The sequence below is a fragment of the Pimephales promelas genome, chromosome 3 (genome assembly GCF_988280905.1).
Source record: "Pimephales promelas chromosome 3, fPimPro1.hap1.1, whole genome shotgun sequence".
NCBI classification, from domain to species: Eukaryota; Metazoa; Chordata; class Actinopteri; order Cypriniformes; family Leuciscidae; genus Pimephales; species Pimephales promelas.
The window spans coordinates 12,161,597-12,185,701 of NC_142771.1; the positions used below are offsets into that span (position 1 = coordinate 12,161,597).

Genomic DNA, 24,105 nt, shown 5'->3' on the forward strand with positions numbered 1-24,105 from the left:
ATTGGCGCAGGGCTGGATGTGGCAGATCATTGAGTATCCAGATTGTGTCTGGAACAGCCAGCTAATTTAAATCATACCCACATAATCTTCATTATGTGAGAGACAGACATAAGAGGAAAGTTGATTGAAAAATGGCCAGGAATCTTCCTCTGTCCACCCTCCACATGCTTGGCTACTTTAAAACATCCCATAATGCCACTGAATGAATATTTCAGGCATGAGAGGCAAACCCAATGTGTGTGCATGTACAGTGTGTTCATGTGTGAGTGCATGTAGGAGGACTAATGCATTTCACGGCACACTTCATGTAAAAAAAACAAAAAACAAACAAACACATTTTATGTATTATTACCCTTCTCAAATGGCTTTAAGAGTATCCCTGCATTATATTCACATAAAATGTATAATTGCGTAATGAAAAGAGTATTATTTTACGTTCATTCATTCCGTCATCAAAATCAGTGTCATATCCATAACTTTAAATTCTACATGAAATCGAAATTTACTGCATTTACTTACAATACATCAGTTTGCATTACTCCAAAATTAAAAAAAAAAAGTCTTTCATCATAGTGATCATCTTGATTGTTTTTGCAGTTATCACGAGTGGCTTTTTACAATCGTCTACAAACTAGTTGATGCTGTAAATTAATGCTTGCTTACATTGATATATTAAACATTCAAAACCAACAAATAATAGATTTGAAAAAAGAAAATTAAAGTTAAAAATAAAGTAGTTGTCTATCCACCAATTGAAACATCCACTTTACCATTATAAATTCATTTAATTTAATATTCATTATCATTTGGAAATATCTTATTATTAAATGTTATATAAAAAATCGTTTTTGTGACATTCTGGACTAAAGCTTGTCCCACAAAAATAGATTTCTTCAGTATGGGTAAAAAAACAAAAAACATTTTGGTCATGCATTTGGGTTGAGAGAGCAGATGTGAGTTGGGTGATGTGGAAGCATGTCATATTTCAAGGCCTGAGGCTCTCCGGGTTCCTCTGAATACAGCATGGTCAAAATCTGAGTAGAAAGTGTTTGTGAGTCACGCCAGAGCAAATCTCATGCAAACAGGCAAAATCCTCAGGATGTGAAAAAAGGAACATTTCGACAAGAGGAACCAAGAAACTGGAGGATTTTGATAGGAATAAGAATCCTGAAATTATGGAGATAATGAGTACACACACAGACACACACAAATATATATATACAGTTAGTACTCATGAGGAACATATATAAAAAGTGTGTATGTATATAAATGAATAGCCTAAATAAATAAAATACTATATGACAATGACTTACGATTTTATGTCATTTTTTGGTATATGTTCATAAAGAGCCCAGTTATACTGAAGCTAAAGGCCGGTTTATTTATCTGTGGTTACTCACTGGAAACGTTCGGCTGAGGTGGGAATTCGTTTGACAGAATGACTGATGGCAGGGCACTGCAAGCCAATAGTCGCAAATATGAACACAAAAGAACAAAATTATGCTCTGAGTGTAAGCTTAATTCACGTATTTTGACTGTATAGCCCTATTGCTCATATCAAATGACTCTATATGGATCATAAACCTCTACGGACATATCCATGACTCAACCTGGAGTAATACTGGTATCGTCACTATAATACCATTATCATGAGGCTTTCGGTGAAATATACAAGAGAAACAAAAACAGCTGCAGTATAATTATTGTTCCATTATAACAGCCGTATTTGACTTTAATCTCCTGATGTCTATTGCTGTGCTATGAACTGCATTTTTCTATATTGTAGGGTGATGTACGTTAGGTAATCAGGTGAAAGTTCATGCTAAGGTGAAGCTGTAAGTGGATTCTTTAAATCAGCACTTTCAGTGAATTTAAAAGATATGAAGGTTAGAAACATCTATCTATCATGACGGCTAAGAGCTCTATAGCTTCATCAGCATTAGCCAAAAATATCTGCAAACATCAGCATCTCTGCCATCAATCTACAGCAGTCCTGCAACCCCTAACCAGGGGACTTATACTGTAGAAAGCCTGACTGCTTTTACATCTGAATATGAGAAATAACATCTAACAATGAGTTGATATCCAGTAGGTAAACAGTCATTCTACCTTCTGATATTAGAATTAGTTTACATATCTAGTTAAGCCATGAAACTCTAGAGGGCGCAGGCAATCATTACCGCATGGCACAAGCTGATTGGCTCCCACTGATCCTGCAGCCAATGAGATTGCTTGTTCAAAATTTAAATAGTCTGGTTACTTGTTTGCTGTGAACTATCAGCGTTCCTCTGAACCCCTCCACTTTCCCAGCTCCACCTGCCCAGATCTACACAGCAGTATCTCTTTGTATCTAGTAGCAGAAACAAGTCCATGCCTCAAATATATTCACAAAAAATATACTGGACATTACAGAGAATAGTGCCTTAAAAACCCACTCTTAAAAATAGACATTTTAAAATGTGTTATGCAATGAAATATTATTATCAGAGGAAAGCCTCATGCTGTCTGATGTGTCAGTTGTTGAGCAGATTGCTTTCGTGTTTAGGGCTTTAAGACTATATTCACCCTTCCCGAGAGGAGAGCAGATGAAAGCAGAAAATAAAATGGGTCGAGGAGAGAGGGATGTGTTCTGTGGGCGAAGCGCATGCAGAGGACAATCAGCTCTGTGCTACAGTAACATAAAGAGTGTGCTTCCAAATGAGTGTAACTTAAAGGAACAATTCACCTTAAAATGAAAATTCTTGTCAACATTTATTCACTCGTATGTCATTTCAAATCTATATGACTTTACTACTGGAATACAAATGGATATGTTTTGAGATGCAGTGCATTTGCAGAATTCAAGTAGTAAACATCAATCAAAACTGATTGCCCCTCAGCCGGTAATGGTGGACACTAGTTCTAGGAGCCGTAGGCCCGGACAAACAAAAGGTCTGTTTATTGGCTGAGGGTTTGGCGGCAGGTCAGGGTGATTGTACATGGGGCGTGCCGCTTTTCCACGGCCACCTTGGGACCCGGCCGAGAAGTCAGTGAGCCAGTGCTCAGGTCATATCTCCCGACACATACTCTTGTTAAGAGATGCATTGGGCCGAGTCACCATCCAAACTAGAAAAGAGATCCTCAACCATGGCCGAGTTTACTCTCGCCCATGAAAATGCATCTGTGTAAGCAACTTGAACAGAGGCTTTCGAAAAAGGGCCCCTTTAAAAAGACCAAGATGGCCGTAACCCACCTGTATCTAGGGTACAAAGAAGTACGACTTTATAGAATCCAGTCTTGATATCAGCTGAAGGGAGAGGCTATATTGTGTCCTTCGCCAGTAGGACTTGGATGTTTGCACACAGGAAAGGTATGATGAACATCATTAAGCCCGGGTGGAAGCCAAGCGAAAATGAATCGCAAGCCGATTCTGCTGGACAGTTTGGGGCCAGCATGGAACGGTTGGAGCACTTTTAGGCTTCCATACACCGCCAGGGGCCAGGGAGACCACAGACATACCCGAGGTGGGGCAGCGAGGTGGAGGACAGGGACCCAGCTCGAGAGGCCCGAAGGCGGCCCGAAGCGGGTTCTGAGTGTGCAGTGCAGCACTTACCTGACTCCACTGAGTGTGAGGTGGATGACCGAGTCATGCAGTACATGTGCACCCAGTTGCCGGCTGCCGAACAAGAGGGGGCTGAAGGGTGCAAGGCTTTGCATGGTAACACACTGCCAACTAGCCCTTTTGGGGCCCAGGAAGGGAGAAATTATTATTTGAATATGTGGGTGCCGCTGGCTCCTCTTGTTTTGGGAGCCAGTGGCAGAACATACACGCACAAAAAAAACAAAAACTTCACCCGGCCCTCCTACGACTGAAAGGAGTCGTCGTTAACCATCCCCAAGGGCTTCCCTTCATCCTTGGGTGGTCCACTCAGGTTTAATGCTTTCGCTGTCACTTGCCACCTGGCTTGGCAGCACTTGAAGCAGGCAGGGCGACCCTCATGCGACTGGCTCCACACTGAGACCTTGGTGGAGGCTGCTGCGACAATCTAGCGGGAGTGGAGGCGGCTGGCGGCGGGCACCCTCAGTAATGAGCAGGTGGAGGATCTGCCACCGGCGGATGGGTGAAGGCAGAAGCGGGCTACCAGGGCAGGATGTGCTGAATGGCCTCTGCCTGCTTCTGGGGGGCAGAGAACTCCTGGGCAAAGTTCTCTATCACGTCGAACAGCCCAACATGTGAAATGGGAGAGTCCAGGAACGAAACCTTGTCTGCTTCTCTCATATCAGCAAGGTTGAGCCAGAGATGGCGCTCCTGGACCACAAGGGTGGACCTCACCAGACTGAGACCTCACCCATCTCGGTGAGAGTTCACGGTCTGGGCTACCCTCGTGCATGTTCACGAGTGCCTGGGCCTAGTGGACCTGAAGCAATGGCATGCAGTGAGGAAGTAGCTTACCCACAAGCTTTGTAAGCCTTGCTCGCCAGAACGGATGAGTACTTACAAGATTTGTCAGTTAGAGGGGAGACGAGGACTAGGGTTGGGTATCGTTTGAATTTGAATGATTCTGATTCTGATTCCGATTCCGATTCCTTGTTTCGATTCCGGTTCCTAACGATTCTCGATTCTGATTCTTTTAAGAGGCAGGGTCAAAAAAGTTTAGCTAACCTTGCTAACCAACGGCCTTTCTGAAGGAAATACTCCTTCTGTAAAAATACTCCTTTTGTCACTAATTTAGCATTTTGCCGAGATTTCGTTATTTTTAGAAAAGTGAAGCCACACTTTGGATCGCCGACGTAAGATACTCATGTTCGACTCGCTTGGTTATGCCAACACTTCCGGTAGACGCTTCTTCGTTGGTGTTGTTCGCGGTTTCTTCTTCCGCTCGGCGGACTGTGAATATCGAAACTAGGAATCGAAATTTTTACTTTTGAACGATTCCGGGAAAAACGAAAAGTTAGTCCCGGTTCCAATCGATACTCGATTCTCGATACCCAACCCAACCTTCCATGAGGTGGTGGTCCCTGGACACAGCTGCATCGCAACAGACCGCTCCACTAGAGAGATAGCCTCGTAACCCTTCAATGCTCTCGTCAACTCTTCATGCACTTCAGGAAAGAAAGGTACTGGAGTGGCGGGCTGAGAACCAGACCGACCCGCTCCAAGAAACCAATCATCTAACTGAGACGATTCGGGACACGGTAGAGGGTTCCACTCGAGCCATACCGCCTCGGCGGTCTTTTTTATCAAGGCTGCCACCTCTGGATCCGACTCAGGAAACGCTGGTCTCCCAGAGGGAGGCAGGGCAGCAGAGTCGTCCAGTCCAGAGCCCAGCTCCCCTTCCGATGCTGCGATGGACATCCTGTCCTCTGGAGGGGCCCCAAACGAGACGGGGAGATCCACCGGCTGCGGTGTAAGAGAGGAGTGAGGGATCCATGAGGTTTGCTGGGCAGATTATCCCTCACTGTAATCCTTAGGTCCCCCAACCCAGACGGCACTCCAGGCTTCTTCTGGGAAGGTAAACACAGAAATTAGCTGGCTGTAAAAACAGCAGTTGATAGCTCAAAGCTCGCGACCACCGCTGCAATGCACCATAGAAACCACCAGCACCGGGAGAGTCTTTCCAGAAGAACAGCTACACACTGGCTTGTTGAAAACACATCAAAGAGACATCAAAACGATCGGCTCTGAAGCGAAAGGCAACTAGTGCGTGCATCCACTTTAGTATTTTTACCCCTGCCTCGGGGTGTGTGATGCCAATCATGTACGCCAATTCCATTGGCTAAGTTTTCAATAATAAACTTAGACTACGTCGAACGTGAGCGACTGAAAGGGAACCCAGAAAACGAGAAGCCAGTTTGAGCTGAAACACCTGCTGGGACTCTGAAAGCAAATGAAGGTTGTAGAACAGCGATTCCCAAACTGTTGTCCGCGGACCACTAGTGGTCCGTGAGGGTACTGCAGGTGGTCTGTGCAAAGGTAAAATAAAATATAAAATATTTTACCAAGAAATTCCTATTACAAAAAAAGAGTAAAAAGAATATGTAGGCCTATATTTATATAAAATGTCAATTAAACTGTCAAGCTATTGTGTGATTACTAAAATAGGCTAGTGGCGCTCGGCCGTGACGTTCAAGCTCCGTTTCGTCAGAACCACAACACCGTATCGGTGGATAGCAACAGGTTAGGTGAGCATTTATTTAGTTGTTTGTTTTTAATATAGGTATATATTAGACAGACGATACAAAGAGGAAGGGAAATATGTGGAGGGTGACAAAGGAGGATATTACGTTCATATCGGGCTGGCAAATAGGGCAGAGGCAAATATGTTCTCATTATCAAATCACATGCATAGCCTTTATAGGCAGTTTATGCCTATATGAAACAAAATGTTTATAAATGGAATGAATAAGGCCTGTTATTATTTTAATTTCCAGTTAACGTTAGTTTCTTGATCTTGTGTTTCTGAAAAAGTTTTGCGGATGTGCTGTTAAGTGGACAAACTCAAGCCTACTTTTTGAGGACTTGTAGAACTCTGAATATTAACGTTAATAATCCCCTAAAATCGCCAAAGGTTTTGAAATGCTGACTATATCCAAGTGTTCTTATTACTCTATAGATTTCATACTCCATTGCTATGGAAATAAGCCTGTTGTTCAAATGAACCTGATTATAATATGTAAAATATAATATAATTTTTAATATCATAATAGGCTATGTGTATTATGAGGTGGTCCGTGAAAATTCTTGATTACAAATAGTGGTCCACACACACAAAAAGTTTGAAAACCCCTGTTGTAGAAGACTTTAAAAACAAGCCACAGCCAGTCAAAGTGGAGAAGTTGAATAATTCATTGAAGAGCCAGTCAGGACTCTGCTTGTCGAAGAGTTAAAGACAGACTCCCAACAGATGATGCTCTAACAAACAAACAAAACCACCAGAGAAACGTTTCGGAATTGAAAAGTAGAAAAGATTAATAACTTTATTTACTGCATTTCATTTGGATTAACTACACTTACTGCATATTTTACATCAATATTAGTTAAAGGTTGCAAAGCCTGAAGATGAGAGCCATAACTGCTTTAAACATTCACATCATTTTTAAAAACACACATTGTCTTTTTCTTTTTCAGTCTCACAGACAGCACCAGCACTGTCTCATACTCAGCTGGAAATACACAGTTCACAGATTTGAATTAAAAAGAAAAAGTCCATACGGCCATAAGTCCATAAAAAACAAATTCAAGCACAAGGAAATCTGTGCTGGTCAAACTGAACCAGCTTATTGTGACCTTACAATGTGCTTGATTTGGAGAAAGCTTCTCAATATTGCATGATTTTCATAACTGCAAAAGTACTTAGCTGGTGCTGAAGACTAATATCTTGTAGGACTAGAAAATTAGTTAAATAATGAAAGTGATTTCATAAAATGGCTAATTGTTCTTCTAAAGAAATATGACTTTTTAAATCTACAGACTATGAAGTGCAGATATATTAAACAGTTTCTCTCTTCAAAACAAACCTCAGTGGAGTGTAATATATTAGTGAATGTGTGGAAGACACTTCAACAGCTGCTCATCTCTTTCTCAAAGATGTTGAGATGTTTTATGTTCTGTAAGCTTTCAGTCGTCATACTGAGATTCCCTCATACAGACACATTCAACATCAACTGAAAAACACTGAGATGGTTTGAGTGATTGGAGCCGTTGTTCCAGCATGTCTGAGGAAATGGAATCGTCATGACAACAGCTATGATCACAAACTCTGAAGAGGAAAATACAAGTGCCATTATTGTCTCACTAATGTGCCTCTCGATCACATCGTCCTGTTTCTCTACCTTAGAAGAACTGCTAAAAATCTGATAAAGTTCAGTAGCTTTAAATTCAGAAAAAAGTCTAGCAAAATATTATGTTTCAAAATCAACATATGCTGGATATGACACGAATATGGACATATAGAAATTTTTTATTTCATTCAGTAACAGGTTATTACCGTACCCACAGAAATAACAAATCTAATAAATGCAAAACAGGTTATTATAAATACATCTGTCAAGTAACAGTATGACACCTTGCAAACGTCCAGTAAACATTTTGTAATACAGTACGTACGTACGTTATATTTTAACTGTGTTTTCCTGAGTATAACGTCTGTCTTGTATTGTGTCTTCAGTAAACACTAGAATTCAGGCAGTCAAACGGTTTCTACTCTTCTTCATGATGAAGAGGAGAAGATCAGGTAATCAATGGTGTAAATGCATTACTGTATGTTCTTCAGTTTGGATGTTTTCATTATTAATGAGAGGGCAGTGGCAGTCGTGGACTAATGTTTAGAGAGTCGAACTCAGTAACACAATGGTTGCAGGTTAGATTATCAAGGAAACGACTTAGATGTCCATGAGCACCAAACCGTTTGTGTGTGTGTGTGTTTTCACTACTCACTGCTCCTAATGTGTGTGCACTAACTTGGATGTGTTAAACACAGAAGACCGATTCTAAGTATGTAAACTGGGCCTTCACATCACTTCACTTTCCTTTCACTTTCACTTTAACAAATCATTGCTGCCCTCTACTGGAAAGACATTGAAATGGAAAATTAAAAATATCAAAAGCATCTTCAGCATTCAAAAAATATTCACACAGGAGCATGCATGTCAACATCTTTTTCATAAAAGCTTGACCACATTATGGACCGTCATTGTTGCGGTGTCGGGTTTTTGAAGATGCTAAAACAAGTTCAATTTTACACACTTCACCTTAACCCTTGTGCTGCATCAGATTTTTAACACCGTTGAGTGCATTAAGGACCAAAAATGGCCACATATTAAACATTGCCTAAAATATTTATATATTATTATTATTTTCCACTTTTACCAAGTTAAATCTTTTAACCAGCATCAGTCCTCATCATAACTACCAAAAATGTATTCAATTTCAGGATTTTAACCCTTTAATTACCAGTTTTGTTTGCGAAACCATCGATTTGTATAAGAGGAAAAAACACAAAAATTCAATTATTTTCAATAAACTAAATGCAAAGAGAAAACTTTAGATTTGGATTATCACAGTCCCACTTCGCAAAAAATCCCACTTAGCGCTTTAGAGACCAAAAATGGCCACCTATTAAACATTGCCTATTGCCTAAAATAAGGTGCATTTCCACCCATAGGGAATAAATATGTAGTGACGTCATCTGGTGGAATACACTATATAATGCAAATATAATGCTTTTGCTTCAAAATGAAAGGATGTTTGTGCAAAAATCATGTTTCATGTATTACTGACAGCCTCAGATTTAAACAACGTTTTAATGGGTTTCAATGGGCCATTTTTGGTCTTTATGGTGCTGAGTGTTACTATTTGATCTACACAGTGTGTGTTTTACATATTTTGCAAAATGGGATCACATTTTTTACATGTATCCAAAAAGTTACATGCTCCAAAAAGCCATGAAGCACAAACAATACACAGATTAAAAATAAAAACAACAAAATTAACATAACACTTTCATGACTCCAAAACATACTAAAATTGACCACCAATTAATTTGAGGTTTTGATATGACACGTCAAACTAGAAACCTTTACATCTCGCCTGAATTAACCATGAAAAAGCCTGTATAGCAAAAACACTGGATTGAAAGCCTTGAATATTTAACCTATATATTTAAATATATATATTTTTATTTTAAACGATTCCAGTTAGCATATTTACTTTAGAAGCCATACAAGCAATACTAACTTTAGTTTACAAACTAAACTATAATAATAACTAAAACTGTCACTGAGAAAAATTACTATATTAACTACACTAAAATAAACTAAGTTGAATATAACAGAAATAAAAACTAAATTCAAAACTATAACCCTGCATGACACAAATAATATAAAGGGATGAAGAGGAAAGAAAGTGTTCAAATGGATATGTTCAGTAAATGCAACAGAAACCCAATGTTGATTATGACTGAAGATGATGCTGAAACATGAATATGGTTTAAAATCTGCAGCTAGATTCATCTCTGGGACTCTGATGGGCCGATTCTTCACACCCGTTACCTTTTCACGAGCCTCATCTCTCTAGATCTGCATCGGTTGTTTCTCCTGCTTGAGAGAGTTTATCATCATCACCAGATCTCGAATCGTGGGTCAGCGAGGAAGAGCTCTCTGGATTCAATTCTGTTGTTGAAGAGCCTACAGACACAAACACACACTGATATTAGACACTGAAACAAACACACCATCATGAACAGAATTCAGATTTATAGACATAAATTGTTCCAATGTTTTCATTCTTTTTAATGGATGATAAATTGTAGTAGATAGCGAAGGAAAAGCAGTAACAAAACGGCCTTGAATCAAAGAGAAAGCACTTCAACTCAGAGATCAGTTTTATTTTTGAGCCTCATGTTTGTTGCATACTATAAGACTTCAGCTCAAATAACTTCAGAAGGGAATGTGATTCTGTGACGTTCAGACACACACCTTACTGTCTTTATGTCACTGTTGCGACAGACGACACTGTAGATTCTCTGAGCCCCAGTGTCAGTGATGCGATTGCCACTAAAACTGCAGATCAAACAAACAAATCAGACAAAATGCTGAAATATTACATCATACTTCACACTTGTTTGTGTCTCGGTCACTCACTCGATGTTTTGTGCTTTGTGGAGGTTTGTGAGCAGCAGATCCAGGCTGGGATCAGTGAGACGGCACTGACTCAGATCCAGGTCAGTCAGTCCTTCAGAATATTCCAGAATCAGCGCCAGACCTCGACAGACCTGCGGCTCCAGAGGAGTCTGACTGAGGTCCACCTCGTCACCCAGAGCTCCAGAAAGAGACTCCGCTTCCTCAGGACTCACACGAGCCAGAAACTGAAGCAGCAGAGGTTTATCACAGCTGAAACACACAGAAAGAGAAATATCTAGATTATATTTCTGTCTGTTTGTGTGTGAATGTAATCTGTGGATGTTTCTCACCAGAGTTTAACAGCATGTAACACTGGGAACAGCTGGTCCATTCCAGCTGTGTGAATCTCACAGTCCTGTAGGATCAGCTGTGTGTTTGTGTGAGCTCTCTGAATGACTGTGGTCATCACACGGCAGTCCTCAGTGGTCAGATGTAGAGTCTCAGAGTGTGTGTGTGTTGTCAGATCCAGAGCAGAACGGCAGGAGAAGTCCAGCTTGTGTTGCAGGACGGAGAGAAGAACTGAGGAAAACTCTTGCTGGACATCAGAGACACTGCAGCAGTGAAGCATCTTCAGTAACAGCAGCCTGTCAACACTGAACACACACACACACACACACACACACACCGTCATCATCAACACTGAACACACACACACATGATGGCCACAAGGCTTTTATATCACACAGAATCTGTTGAATGTAACAAACAGTCGAGAGAAAGAGGAGAAGAGAGAAATAAGGAGTTTCTCAAATGAAAAGCTGCATATCTCGATCACACAACCATTTAGTAAAATATAAGATTTTAATATATATATTTTTATTGAACATCTATTATTAATATGAGATACACTAGACTCCGGACGGGTAAAGGAGGAACGCAGCCTTCGCATTGAGAAGCCTCTCCAGAGTAAAGCAGCGAGACCTAATGCGGGACACATGTCTGAAGAGAGGCACAATGCTCTCCAGCTCTTCCTCTGGGATGAAGGTCCACAGCAGGTCGAGTGAAACTGCAGTGCAGTGTTGCAGTGTGAAGCGCAGCGCCGCACAGTGGACAGAGTCCAGATCTCGGCTCTGCAGGCTGATGTAGTTCTGCACTGAACTCAACAGACCGGACACACTCCCAACAGAGCGGCTCTCATAGATCTCTGTGATTACTGACAGCATGAAGACAGAGCTCATCCTGTACACACACACACACACACACACACACACACACACACACACACACACACACACACATCATGATTAAAGATTGATCTTTTATCACTACTTATTCAGTTCAAGATGTTTTTGAGAGAGAAATAATTTACCGTTTAAACCGAATCCTGTTCAGAAATGGCAGGATTTCTCTGATGTTGCACTGAATGTCGCTCTTTCTGAAGTTCACAGTGATTTGTTGAATTCTGTGCTGCAGGAAATAGTGAAGCTCTTCCCAGCTCAAGGAACAGAAAGTCAGATCTCCGCCCACTTTCTGCAGGAAGTGCTGAGTCAGTTCCTCTTCCTGAGCTTCATAGACACATTCAACCAGCTTCTGGAGACTCTCTTTAGATGCTCTACACACACAGAATTAACTGATTTATCTCTATGCCATGATAAATAAAAGGTCAAACACTGCTGAAAAGCATTCACTGCTCTTCTTGTCCATTATTTTTTACTGTAATCATGCGCTAGACGGACGTGTGTGACCGACCGTTGCGCTCGCGTCTCACACAGGCCCGTTCTAGGATTGCGTGACTTGGGGGGAATTTTTGGGAATGTTTGTTGGACACACACGATTCAATTTATGATTCATTGTTTTGTTTTTCTTTTCTTTTTTGGCAAATTCAGAATGATTCACGTTGATTTCTAATGACATTGTATTAAATACTAGATAAAATGCACTTTTTAATACTTTCTATAAAAAATAAACCACTTAGTATTGTTTATTGCATGAACAGTAACTTGAGAGGAACTTTAAATATATGTACAGTTCAAGTCACATGACGTTTTTTTACATATAGACCACAAGACATAATAAGAAGTCAATTTACACAAAAGATCCAGTTCAAATGTGTTGTAATGAATCTGAATGATCAAAAGCTGCAAACATTCACTGATGCTCAAGGCAACACAACACATCAAGAGCCGGTGGGTGTAAACCTTTAAAAATGAGGATTGGATCATCCTTATTTTATTTTAAACTTTTTTTTTACTTACTTATTTCCAGATGACAAAATAACAACAATTTCCCCCAGTCATCCTGTGTAAATATTTACACACCCCTGCATTGTGTTTCCTTCTGGAGCGTCAGTAAATGTTTTCAGTGTCTAAATTATGACTTCAACAAATCTGCAGGATCAGACGGTTCTAGCAGTGAACTTTATAATGAACTTTACTTAATTCTTATAAAGTAATTCATTTTTAATCAACATTATGTGCCCTGAAATGATCAACTTACATTTAAGACTATCTTTCTAAGGTCAGCAAAACAATGGACTCTATTCTTCAATTTATCATTTATAAACTCTATATAAATCTCCATAAAAATGAGATAAAAATGATTTGAAGTTGTTAATATCTCAAGGATTTGTGTTAAAATACTACCTTACATAGCCTATAGTTATATTCAGAGGAGAGCATTTCTATTATTTTGATTATAACAGACAAAGGGAAAAAATGTGGTTCAACAGTCATGGACCGATTCTTTAATTTTTATTTTGTTCAACTTGATTTTTTAACATTTATTACTTTTTTAAAAATAGTTCTTGGTTTAAAAAAAATTCTAAACATTGTCCTTACTGATTGTAATATAGTATTTTACATATAGATGTGTGCATTGAATCAAAACTTTCACTTTGAACATGAACATAGTAAATTAGCTTTGTATTTCTAAATTACATCCCAATCCACACAAATATGTAAAGAAATTAAAATGTTCTCATCAATGCCTTCCTAAAGATGCTTAATGATGAAAAAATGAAAAACTAAATAAAATCATGGATATCAATGCCTGGGTCTCTGAGGGTTAAATCAACAATCAAAAGCATGTAAGTTCAGTTACCTCAGCTGTGAGATGTAGGACAGACACTGAAGGAAACTCTTCATTTCACTCTCTTCCTCTGAACATCCTCTCAGCTCTACTGGTTTCTTCTCTGTCTGGAGTTTCAGCACTTCCAGGAGGACGGAGGTCTTTCTCTGTGAGAGATCTATGATCCAGACATCAGGAGACTGGAAAACTGACTGTAATGCTGGAAGGAAACTCCTGCCTGTTTGAGTCTCATAGTTCTTCACATGTGAGCAAAGATCCAGCAGGAAATCACACTGATCATCAGGATCATAATATTCTTCATCAAAAGGGAAGGTTTTGTAACTGCACACAGACGACAGCAGAGTAGAGAATCTTGTTCCTGTAACTGTGACATTTTCACCTGCAGCAACACTGAGATTCAGCAGGAGTTTCACTGCAGACTTCTTCACTTCTTCATCATAATAATAATATAACCCAAACCTGATCAAATACAGAGAAATAAAAATCCTGTTAATTTATGACAACATACAGCATTTATAAATCAACTATATAGTGCACAAAAACAATCATTCTGATAATAAGAAACATAACAGCAACATTGATATAAGAGGACAGAATCTAGTGACATTTATCACACTATTTTCCAGTCTCCATATACAGTATAACGTGTAGCGTCTGGACTGAGTCACGATGACCGATTCAGTTCTAAACTTCAGAAAGCTTTGAACCTTTTTGGACTTCATGTAAATCACAGGCCTAGTGCCGATGAGTCTGGATCAAATTTCCTCCATTGTCATGTTTCCCCCATTAATGATGTTTAGTGTGTTACAATAGCATGTATAATACTATGTTTATCATCCTTTGGAGTAAAAATGACCAATTCTGACATCATCATTAAAGGGTCACTTCACCCATTTGCATTAAGCTTTGTATCTTTAGAAACCCAGTCATATTTTTGAATGGTCATGTTTTTTTTCTTTATTTTTCCCTGAGACGGGAGAAATAAGGATTTAAGTGTTTAACTTCCTGCTTATCGTGACGTAAAAAATCGCCATTTTGCGTCAAGATAAGCAGGAAGTCATATTTCATTAAAATCTTTAGAACTGCATATGTTAGCTTATTATTATTCCTGGGTGTTGGACCCACTCACCCTACAAGCCTATTACAGATCAGTGGGTGGGACTTCACTTGCAGAAACTGAAATCAATATCCGCCATCTTGTTTGGAATCTAAGCTAACAAGCGCTGTGGAGATAGTAAGTTATGACAATGACGGAAGAAACTAAACATGATATGGAAGAAGAGGATTTTGAAATTCTGCTGCTCGAATCCGATGTTCGTGGTTATCTTTACGAGTCGCAGTATAGTTTAGAGCAGCAGAGGCTGATGGAGGAGCAGCAGGAGACGCCGAGGCGGCGGCCTGTCGTGGTCGAGGAGCCCAGACTGACTCTGGCGCTGGGCGGCTTGCTGTTGCCTGTGCTCTCGCTGCGTGCTACGGCCTATGGACCAGAGTATGTGAGCGGAGTGGAGTGGGAGCGGAGCGAGGAGTGGAGCGGCATGATTTTGAATGGAGCGCGGAGCGGATTTTTTAAAAGTCGGAGCGTCGTGGTTTTCACTCGCTCCGAGCGCGCTCCACTACCGCTCTATCACGAGGACAATTCATGCCAACGGCTCATTATAGAACTGCATTTTTAGTAAGGATTCACGTGTTAAACACATTACGCTAGCATGATACAGATGGGTCACTCAAATCAGAAAAAAATGTGAGGGTTATGATGACGCCGATGGACATGAGTGGCTGCGGGAGGTTATAGTTATCAAGCCTGTACTGAATATGAGCGGGCACCACGATCTCATGAAAGTGCGAATCTATAGCACACATTTTATTTCTCGTGCTATTATTATATGCCAAAAAATTGTTTGTGCGTGCAAATGACGCACACTAAACCCCTTGGTTAGGATGGGTGTGAAGTGCGTTCTTGCCATTAAGTGCGTATTGTAGGCTATGCCCACGAGAAATAAAATATAGATAGCCTACGCACTTTCATGAGATGGGGCGCTGGATCGGGCGGGGTGAAAGCACATTTTAAACAGGTAACACTTATTCACCAACGCAATCGCTTTCTCACTAATGCATTGCATTCAAACAAATGTAATCATACAGTCGGCTATCTGTCAGTATTTGATTTTAAATGAGCATGAATCTGAGAAATGTAGCGACCCGTAGATAAATAACTGATGAAAACGTAGTTATTTTCTTCTTTCCGAACAAAATGTGCTCTGCAAAAAGCAGCAATGATATTTAATTTATAATGCTGATAACCTGTAATAAGCATAGCATGTCATAGGAAAAGTTCGCACACTATCCAAATCCAATAAACAACATTGCAACTATTCTCCTAACGTTGTTTTTTTTTTTTATTTACTATGCCTATGTATCTATTATGATGAGGAGACATTTTGTGAGATTTTAAAGCATACTTAAATACTTTATTCGGAATTTCCTTGGGGAGCGAACACGGAGCGGTGTTTCTGATATCAGTGAGCGAGGAGTGGAGCGGGAGCGGTAAATGGTGAACCCGGAGCGGAGCTGGAGCGGAGTGATTATATAATGCTTGGAGCGTGGAGGGGAAATTGTTGCCGAAGAGTCCGTCTGCTGCAGAGAATTTCAACGATGGCAATTTCTCCTGGAGGAAATCTCTGAATCAGACGAGCACACGGACGTTTGTGTTGTGATAGTTTCGCCTCACTAAACATCCAGGTAACATGCAGTAATTCACCAAACAGAAATAAAAATGAGGTGTAATTCACTAATGAGATTGCCAATGTAACGTTAACAGGGTTTGTTGTTGTGGGAAGGAGGAGGCAGGAACCGGCGAACATTTAAGGATTTTAATAGTAAAATGAACAAATACAAAACGAAAGTATAAGCCAGCAGCCCCTCATTGGCGGCTGCTGTAACGTTACACACAACAGAAACATAACACAGCATAAAATCAGGCCTGTTTCTCTCTCGATCTGCCGTCGTCGCTCCCCGTTTTATGCTTTCGGTTCTCCGTGAGAGACGCGGGACCGGCCGGCGCGCGGCACACATGTGTCTTTCATTATCAGTCTCTGTTATAACTCACGCCACCGGCCTCGCGCAGAGCGCAGGCCTCTTAAGTTACATCCCTCGCCCTCGATCGTCCTGTTCGCCACAGCCAACTAGACATTATGTGTGAAATGAATTTCAAAATCCGGTGACAGCTAATGTTAGCCTTGTAGACGGAAGAATGGATTCTCTGTTTGCGCCGCTGTTCCTTAGTGGGTGTGGCTTGAGGAGCTATGGATTGTGGGACATGTAGTTTTTTCATATATAGGCACCCCTTGGTTATTTTCTGTCTTTTCTCGGTTAAGAGGGCACCAAATTAAAAAATTCTTTTACATTTCGACTACATATATGATCCACTTTCAATAAAGATTAATGTTGCAATGGGTGAAATGCTCCTTTAAACATGCAGATTAGACTGTCAGAAGGAGACGAAGAAACTCTCTCCCGCTAAACGTTCATAACTACTAATGGCCATTTCACCCAAAATAGGGGTGGACTGATTTATCCTTAATGGACGAGGACAACAGCTTATTTTCTATCATTCCTTCTTCCTGTCCGCTCTTCTTCCTGCCCTTCGGATGAGACAACATCTTCTTGATTTCCGCCAACTTTACTTTTAAGTTAAACTTGAAAACGTCTCGCGAACGACGCGCCCTCCAGAAGAACCCAAAGAACACTTCAAGCTCACGAACCACGGACGGACGCCCGTGCGCGTACACACACGCGCTGCACCAAAGGATCAATGTATTATTTCTATCGATATTTAGATGTTTAAGAGTGTTTGCCCGTGCCTTAAGGTGATTTGATTCTTTGCTGGCCCTCAAAGATGAACTGTGTGTGATATTTGAGTATTGTTGTGTGTATTCATAGTTTAATTAATTAAAATGATTATTTCCTTTCTGAGCTAACGTTAGTTAAGGTTTCTAAAACCAGTCAGTTTAATTTTCCTGACTTTAATTTTCCTGACTTCTCTGTGACCCTTAAAATAACAGTTCAATACATTTTTACACATTTCTGCATCCAAAGCTAAATACAAAACAATTTTAAAAAAGGAATTAATTTAATACACAAATGTGTACTCCACCTTTTTTAAACATGTTGTGCAAAAGGCTGTAAAATATCTTACCTCAGCTGTGAGATGTAGGACAGACACTGAAGGAAACTCTTCATTCCACTCTCTTCCTCTGAACATCCTCTCAGCTCTACTGGTTTCTTCTCTGTCTGGAGTTTCAGCACTTCCAGGAGGACGGAGGTCTTTCTCTGTGAGAGATCTATGATCCAGACATCAGGAGACTGGAAAACTGACTGTAATGCTGGAAGGAAACTCTTGCCTGTTTGAGTCTCATAGTTCTTCACATGTGAGCAAAGATCCAGCAGGAAATCACACTGATCAACATCATCATACCACTCTAGGTCAAAAGGGAAGGTTTTGTAACTGCACACAGACGACAGCAGAGTAGAGAATCTTGTTCCTGTAACTGTGACATTTTCACCTGCAGCAACACTGAGATTCAGCAGGAGTTTCACTGCAGACTTCTTCATTTCTTCATGATTATAATAATAGAACCTAAACCTGATCAAATACAGAGAAATAAAAATCCTGTTAATTTATGACAACATACAGCATTTATAAATCAACTATATAGTGCACAAAAACACTTATTCTTATAATAAGAAACATAACAGCAACATTTTTATAAGAGGACAGAATCGAGTGACATTTTTCACACTATTTTCCAGTCTCCATATACAGTATAACGTGTAGCGTCTGGACTGAGTCACGATGACCGATTCAGATCTAAACTTCAGAAAGCTTTGAACCTTTTTGGACTTCTTCATGTAAATCACAGGCCTAGCGCCGATGAGTCTGGATCAAATTTCCCCCATTATCACTTTAGTGTCCTGGCAGAGGCTGAACAGAAACTCCTTCGGGAGCTTCAAAAAGATCTTTATAAACTTAACTTCCCTTCCACGCCAGGAACGAAAGGCCATGTGTCTCAGAAACTGGAGAAACACACCCAACATACAGACACACGCACATTCTTTCCATTTAACTCATAATTAAGTCTTCCCAGAATGTATATGATATATTCCTGTGTGTATGAATGTCCCCAGCTTATATTAGCCTAGTTACAACTTTCTAGTTGTGTTAGTTAAACTCTCAGTGCTTATAGTCAAGTGTGAGAATGTTTCTCTGCTTTGATATCTTCCAGCCATTTCTTTCTTGGTATCGAAATATTCCTCTCGTTACGCCTTTATTAATGATGTTTAGTGTGTTACAATAACATGTATAATACTGTTTACCATCCTTTGGAGTAAACATGACCAATTCTGACATCATCATTAAACATGCAGGTTAGACTGTCAGAAGGAGACGAAGAAACTCTCTCCCGCTAAACGTTCATAACTACTATTGGCCATTTCACCCAAAATAGGTGTGGACTGATTTATCCTTAAATGATGAGGACAACAGCTCATTTTCTATCATTCCTTCTTCCTGTCCTTCGGATGAGACAACATCTTCTTGATTTTCGGCAACTTTACTTATAAGTTAAACTTTTAAACTTCCCGTGAACGACGAACCCTCCAGAAGAACCCAAAGAACACATCAAGCTTACGAACCACGGACGGACACACACACGCTGCACCAAAGGATCAATGTAAGTATTATTTCTATCGATATTTAGATGTTTAAGAGTGTTTGCCCGTTCCTTAAGGTGATTTGATTCTTTGCTGGCCCTCAAAGATGAACTGTGTGTGATATTTAAGTGTTGTTGTGTGTATTCATAGTTTCATTTATTAAAATGATTTATTATTTCCTTTTTGAGCTAACGTTAGTTAAGGTTTCTAAAACCAGTCAGTTTAATTTTCCTGACTATTTTCCAGCTTCTCTGTGACCCTTAAAATAACAGTTCAATACTGTGAAGCAGAGTCAGAAGCGTGCAGATCCATGTGCAGTATGTTTATTGAGAATAGTCAGACAGGCAAGAGTCAACGATCAGCATTCAACATAGAGCAGGTAATCCAGAACATAAACGATACCAGGCAGAGGTCAAGACAGGCGGCAACAATCGAAATCCAGAAGAAACAGGCAAGGGTCGGGGCAGGCAGCAAACAGAGAATTAAGGTCCTAGAACAGTCACGGGTCAATACACAGGTAATCCAGATAATCAGTAGAGAAACGCTCAGAAATGTCGCCGGGGCAAAACAAGACTTCGCACTGATAGAGAGTCAGCGGGCTGTTTATATGGAGAGGTAGATGAGGAACACCTGTGTCGGTTATTAGACCTAGGTACGGGGCTATTGGGAAATGTAGTTCAATACTTGGGAGACGGAGCTCTGGGATGAGCGGAGAGAGCCACAGAGGCGCGATTTGTGACAGAGCCCCCCTCCTGCGAGCGGCTCCTGAAGCGAGGATCAGTGCGACGCCGAGGTCTTCCACGAGGTCTCGGAGCAGGTCTGGTGGGGTGCTGTTGATGGAACTCGGAGATCAGTGTAGGGTCCAGTATATCATGAGACTTTACCCAGGATCTCTCCTCAGGACCATACCCCTCCCAGTCGATCAGATACTGTAATTCCCTGCCTCGGCGTCTTGAGTCAAGAATCTCCCTCACACGGTAAGCCTCCTCGCCCTCGATGATGATGGGAGGGGAGCTCGTCTCCGCAACCTCGTCCTGGTCCTTCTCTCCACTCGGAGCTCCGGCTGGTTTGAGTAACGAGACATGGAAAGTGGGAGATATACGGTAAGTGGAAGGTAATGCAAGACGGTATGACACAGGAGTAATTTGTCTAAGAATCTTGAATGGACCCACGTACCTAGGACTCGGCTTTTTGCTGGGAAGATGGAGACGGAGGTCCCTGGATGATAGCCAGACCCACTGTCCCGGTTGATAATTGGGCCCCCTCCTCCGATGACGGTCCGCTTGTTCTCTAAAACGTCGAACTGCACGTTGAAGATGCACATGAGCATTATTTCAAGTTTCCTCACTTCTCTGTAGCCAGGCGTCAATGGCCGGAAGATCCGTGGGTTCCCCAGACCAGGGAAATAGAGGCGGTTGATAACCCAGTATACATTGGAAAGGGGTTAGACCCGTAGAAGGCTTGCATAGTGAGTTCTGGGCGTATTCGGCCCACACCAGGAAACGACTCCAATCCTGCTGATTCTGGTTACAGTAGGTTCGTAGAAAACGAGTGAGTTCCTGATTGAGCCTCTCTACCTGCCCGTTGGCCTGTGGATGATAGCCGGACGTTAAATTGACATTAATATTCAGTTGGCCACATAAAGCCTGCCAAACCCGAGAAGTGAACTGAGGACCCCTATCGGACACAATATCCTCGGGTAATCCGTACAACCGGAACACCTGTTGCACCAAAGCCTCTGCTGTCTGTAGCGCCGTGGGAAGCTTGACCAGCGGAATGAATCTGCAAGCCTTCGAAAATCGGTCTACCACCGTCAGGATGGTGGTAAAATTCTGTGATGGGGGTAGGTCAGTGACAAAATCGATGGCGATATGGGACCATGGGCGTTGTGGTACTGGAAGTGGTTGGAGTAATCCGGCCGGCTTCTGATGGAATGATTTGGAGACGTTGCAGGCAATGCATTGATGTACAAAGGAGATCACATCGGCTTGAAGCGTCGACCACCAAAACCGGTTCGTTACAAGATGAGTGGTGGCTGTAATTCCAGGATGACCTGCGCTGGGAGTATTATGCACCCATTCCAATACTCGAGTGCGAAGACGGGTTGGTACATAAGTACGATCGGGAGGACATTCTGGAGGTGGTTGCTCCTCTTGCTGTGCGGCCGAAATCTCCGTCATAATGTCCCACTGGATGGGAGCAACGATGAGGGTTGAAGGAAGGATAGTCTCTGAAGTGCGAGGACTGGGTGAGCTGTCAAACTGCCGTGAAAGAGAGTCAGCCTTGCCGTTCTTGGAACCTGGACAGTAGGTTACTTTGAAGTCGAATCGACTAAAGAAAAGAGACCACCTGGCCTGTCTGGGGTTCAGTCTCTTGGCTGTCTTGATGTACTCTAGATTACGGTGATCAGTCAGAACGGTAAAAGGGAGATGAGCTCCCTCCAACCAGTGACGCCACTCCTCCAAAGCTGCCTTCATAGCCAGAAGTTCCCGATCCCCCATGTCATAGTTTCTCTCGGCTGAGGTTAGTTTACGTGAGTAATATGCACAAGGAAAAAGTTTCTCTGGATTACCCTGCCGCTGTGACAATACGGCCCCGATGCCTGTATCAGACGCGTCCACCTCCACAATAAACTCTCGCTCTGGGTCTGGATGGTGCAGAATGGGAGCTGTGGTGAATCTCTCCTTTAGCTGTTGAAACGCTGCCAAACTTCTGGATGACCACTTCAACTGATGTCCACCTCCTTGCAGCAGGGAGGTAAGTGGCGCTGCAATGATGCTGAAGTTTCTAATGAACCGACGATAGAAGTTAGCAAAGCCCAAGAAACGTTGTAGTTGTTTGATGTTAGTGGGTTGCGGCCAGTTAACCACTGCTTGTACCTTGCCGCAATCCATGGTGACCCCCTCAGCACTGATTATGTAACCAAGGAAGGCGATCTGCGTCTGATGAAACTCACATTTGGGTAACTTGGCGAACAGTTGGTTCTCAATGAGGCGTTGCAGTACCGCACTGACATCTCTCACATGATCCTCAAAAGTCTCGGAATAGATCAGGATATCATCAATGTAAACAATAAGATTCCGATTGAGCATGTCACGGAAGATCTCGTTGACAAAGGACTGAAATACAGAAGGACTGTTGGCTAATCCGAAGGGCATCACATTATATTCATAGTGCCCCGTAGTGGTTGAGAAGGCTGTCTTCCATCCATCCCCCTCTCTGATCCGGATCAAATTATAGGCATTTCTCAGGTCGAGCTTGGTGAAGTACTTAGCGGTACGGAGCTGTTCAAGAGCAGCAGGAACTAGAGGTAATGGGTAGCGAAATTTCACGGTGATTTCATTCAGGCTTCAATAGTCAATACAAGGACGTAATCCTCCATCCTTTTTCTTAGCGAAGAAAAACCCAGCTGAAGCAGGAGAAGTGGATGGTCGTATGAAGCCTTTAGCTAGCTGTTCCTCGATGTAGGACTTCATGGCTTCTGATTCGGGTTGAGAGAGAGGAAAAATTCTTCCTCGAGTAGGAGAGGCGCCGGGTCGTGGTGATTCAATAGTAAGCAGTTGAATGAGTTCTGAGTGAAGGGTGCTGGTCTGTAACGAGATTTCTTGAGAGATGTATTGTATTTCGCCGTTCCCCAACGGGCGTCCATCTAATGCTGCTACCGCCATCCAGGATGTACATGGAAGAAGAGAGAGATGGTAAGTCTTAGCGAAAGATAAATCAATGAAATTTCCTGCCGCCCCAGAGTCTATTAGTGCTGTGGTATTAATCCTCTCTCCTCCAAAGCAAAGCGTAACCTCCAGTTCAAGTAATTTTGAGGAATTGAAATGAAAACTCACCACTGTAGAGTTTCGTGAGATGGGTCGTTTGGGACAAGTCGCCCTCATGTGGCCAGATTCACCGCAGTACAAGCACAATCGATTGCATACTCTTCTCTCTCTCTCTCTCTTCTTGGGTTAAGCGAGTATAGCCGATCTGCATAGGTTCGCTCTCCTGACCTACAGCTGATGGTACGTTGACTCTGTGACTCTGTGGAACTCGCCGAGCTCGCATTAAATTATCCAGACGAATGGACAGATCAATGAGTTGATGAAGCGATTTTCCTTCATCCCGACATGCCAGTTCCCCTTGTAGGTCAGTATTCAAACCCTTCCGATATAGCAACTTGAGTGGGTCATCACCCCAGCCCGTCTGTGCAGCGAGAGTACGGAAGGATAGAGCGTAATCAGCCGCTGAGGAAGCGCCCTGGCGTAATGAAAGCAGCAGCTCATCCGGTTCTTTCCCTCCGGCAGGATGTTCAAAAACTTCCTTGAATTGTTGCAAAAAGCTGTGATAGGATGGAAAAGATAGATTACCTCCTTCTCAGAGTGCTGTTGCCCATTCCAAAGCTCTGCCGGTTAACAAGGAGCATATAAACAAAACTCGACTCTCGTCTGTTTGGTAGAACTGGGGCTGCTGATTAATGAAAATGGAGCATTGCAGCAGAAAACCCTTACACTTGGAGGGACATCCATCATATTTCTCAGGGAGAGATAAGCGGGGATTGTTGGATGAATTACCCACGAAAGGAGGAGAAGGGTCGGACTCTGCCGAGGGAATAGCCGCAGCACCAGAAGGAGGCGTGAGTGACTGAACAGACTTCACCAGCTGTTCGGTAAGCGTAGTCAGTTTGACAAGTTGCTGTTGGTGAGATGCCAGGATATTAGCTTG

The 24,105-nt window shown here is 41.8% G+C and overlaps 1 protein-coding gene across 1 annotated transcript in view; it reads right to left on the reverse strand.

Annotated features, from left to right (window-relative positions):
• Positions 1 to 7,922: 7,922 nt before the first annotated feature.
• The window catches only part of LOC120473071 (uncharacterized), a 29,172-nt gene continuing 12,989 nt past the window's right edge, over positions 7,923 to 24,105 (reverse strand). The window contains exons 6-13 of the mRNA XM_039662700.2: positions 17,882 to 18,328; positions 13,699 to 14,145; positions 11,969 to 12,211; positions 11,581 to 11,838; positions 10,950 to 11,252; positions 10,621 to 10,869; positions 10,456 to 10,539; positions 7,923 to 10,164 (exon numbers count right to left, since the gene is read on the reverse strand). Coding sequence (XP_039518634.2) covers positions 10,098 to 10,164; positions 10,456 to 10,539; positions 10,621 to 10,869; positions 10,950 to 11,252; positions 11,581 to 11,838; positions 11,969 to 12,211; positions 13,699 to 14,145; positions 17,882 to 18,328 — 2,098 coding nt within the window. The 3' untranslated portion in view covers positions 7,923 to 10,097. The remainder of the gene's footprint in view (positions 10,165 to 10,455; positions 10,540 to 10,620; positions 10,870 to 10,949; positions 11,253 to 11,580; positions 11,839 to 11,968; positions 12,212 to 13,698; positions 14,146 to 17,881; positions 18,329 to 24,105) is intronic.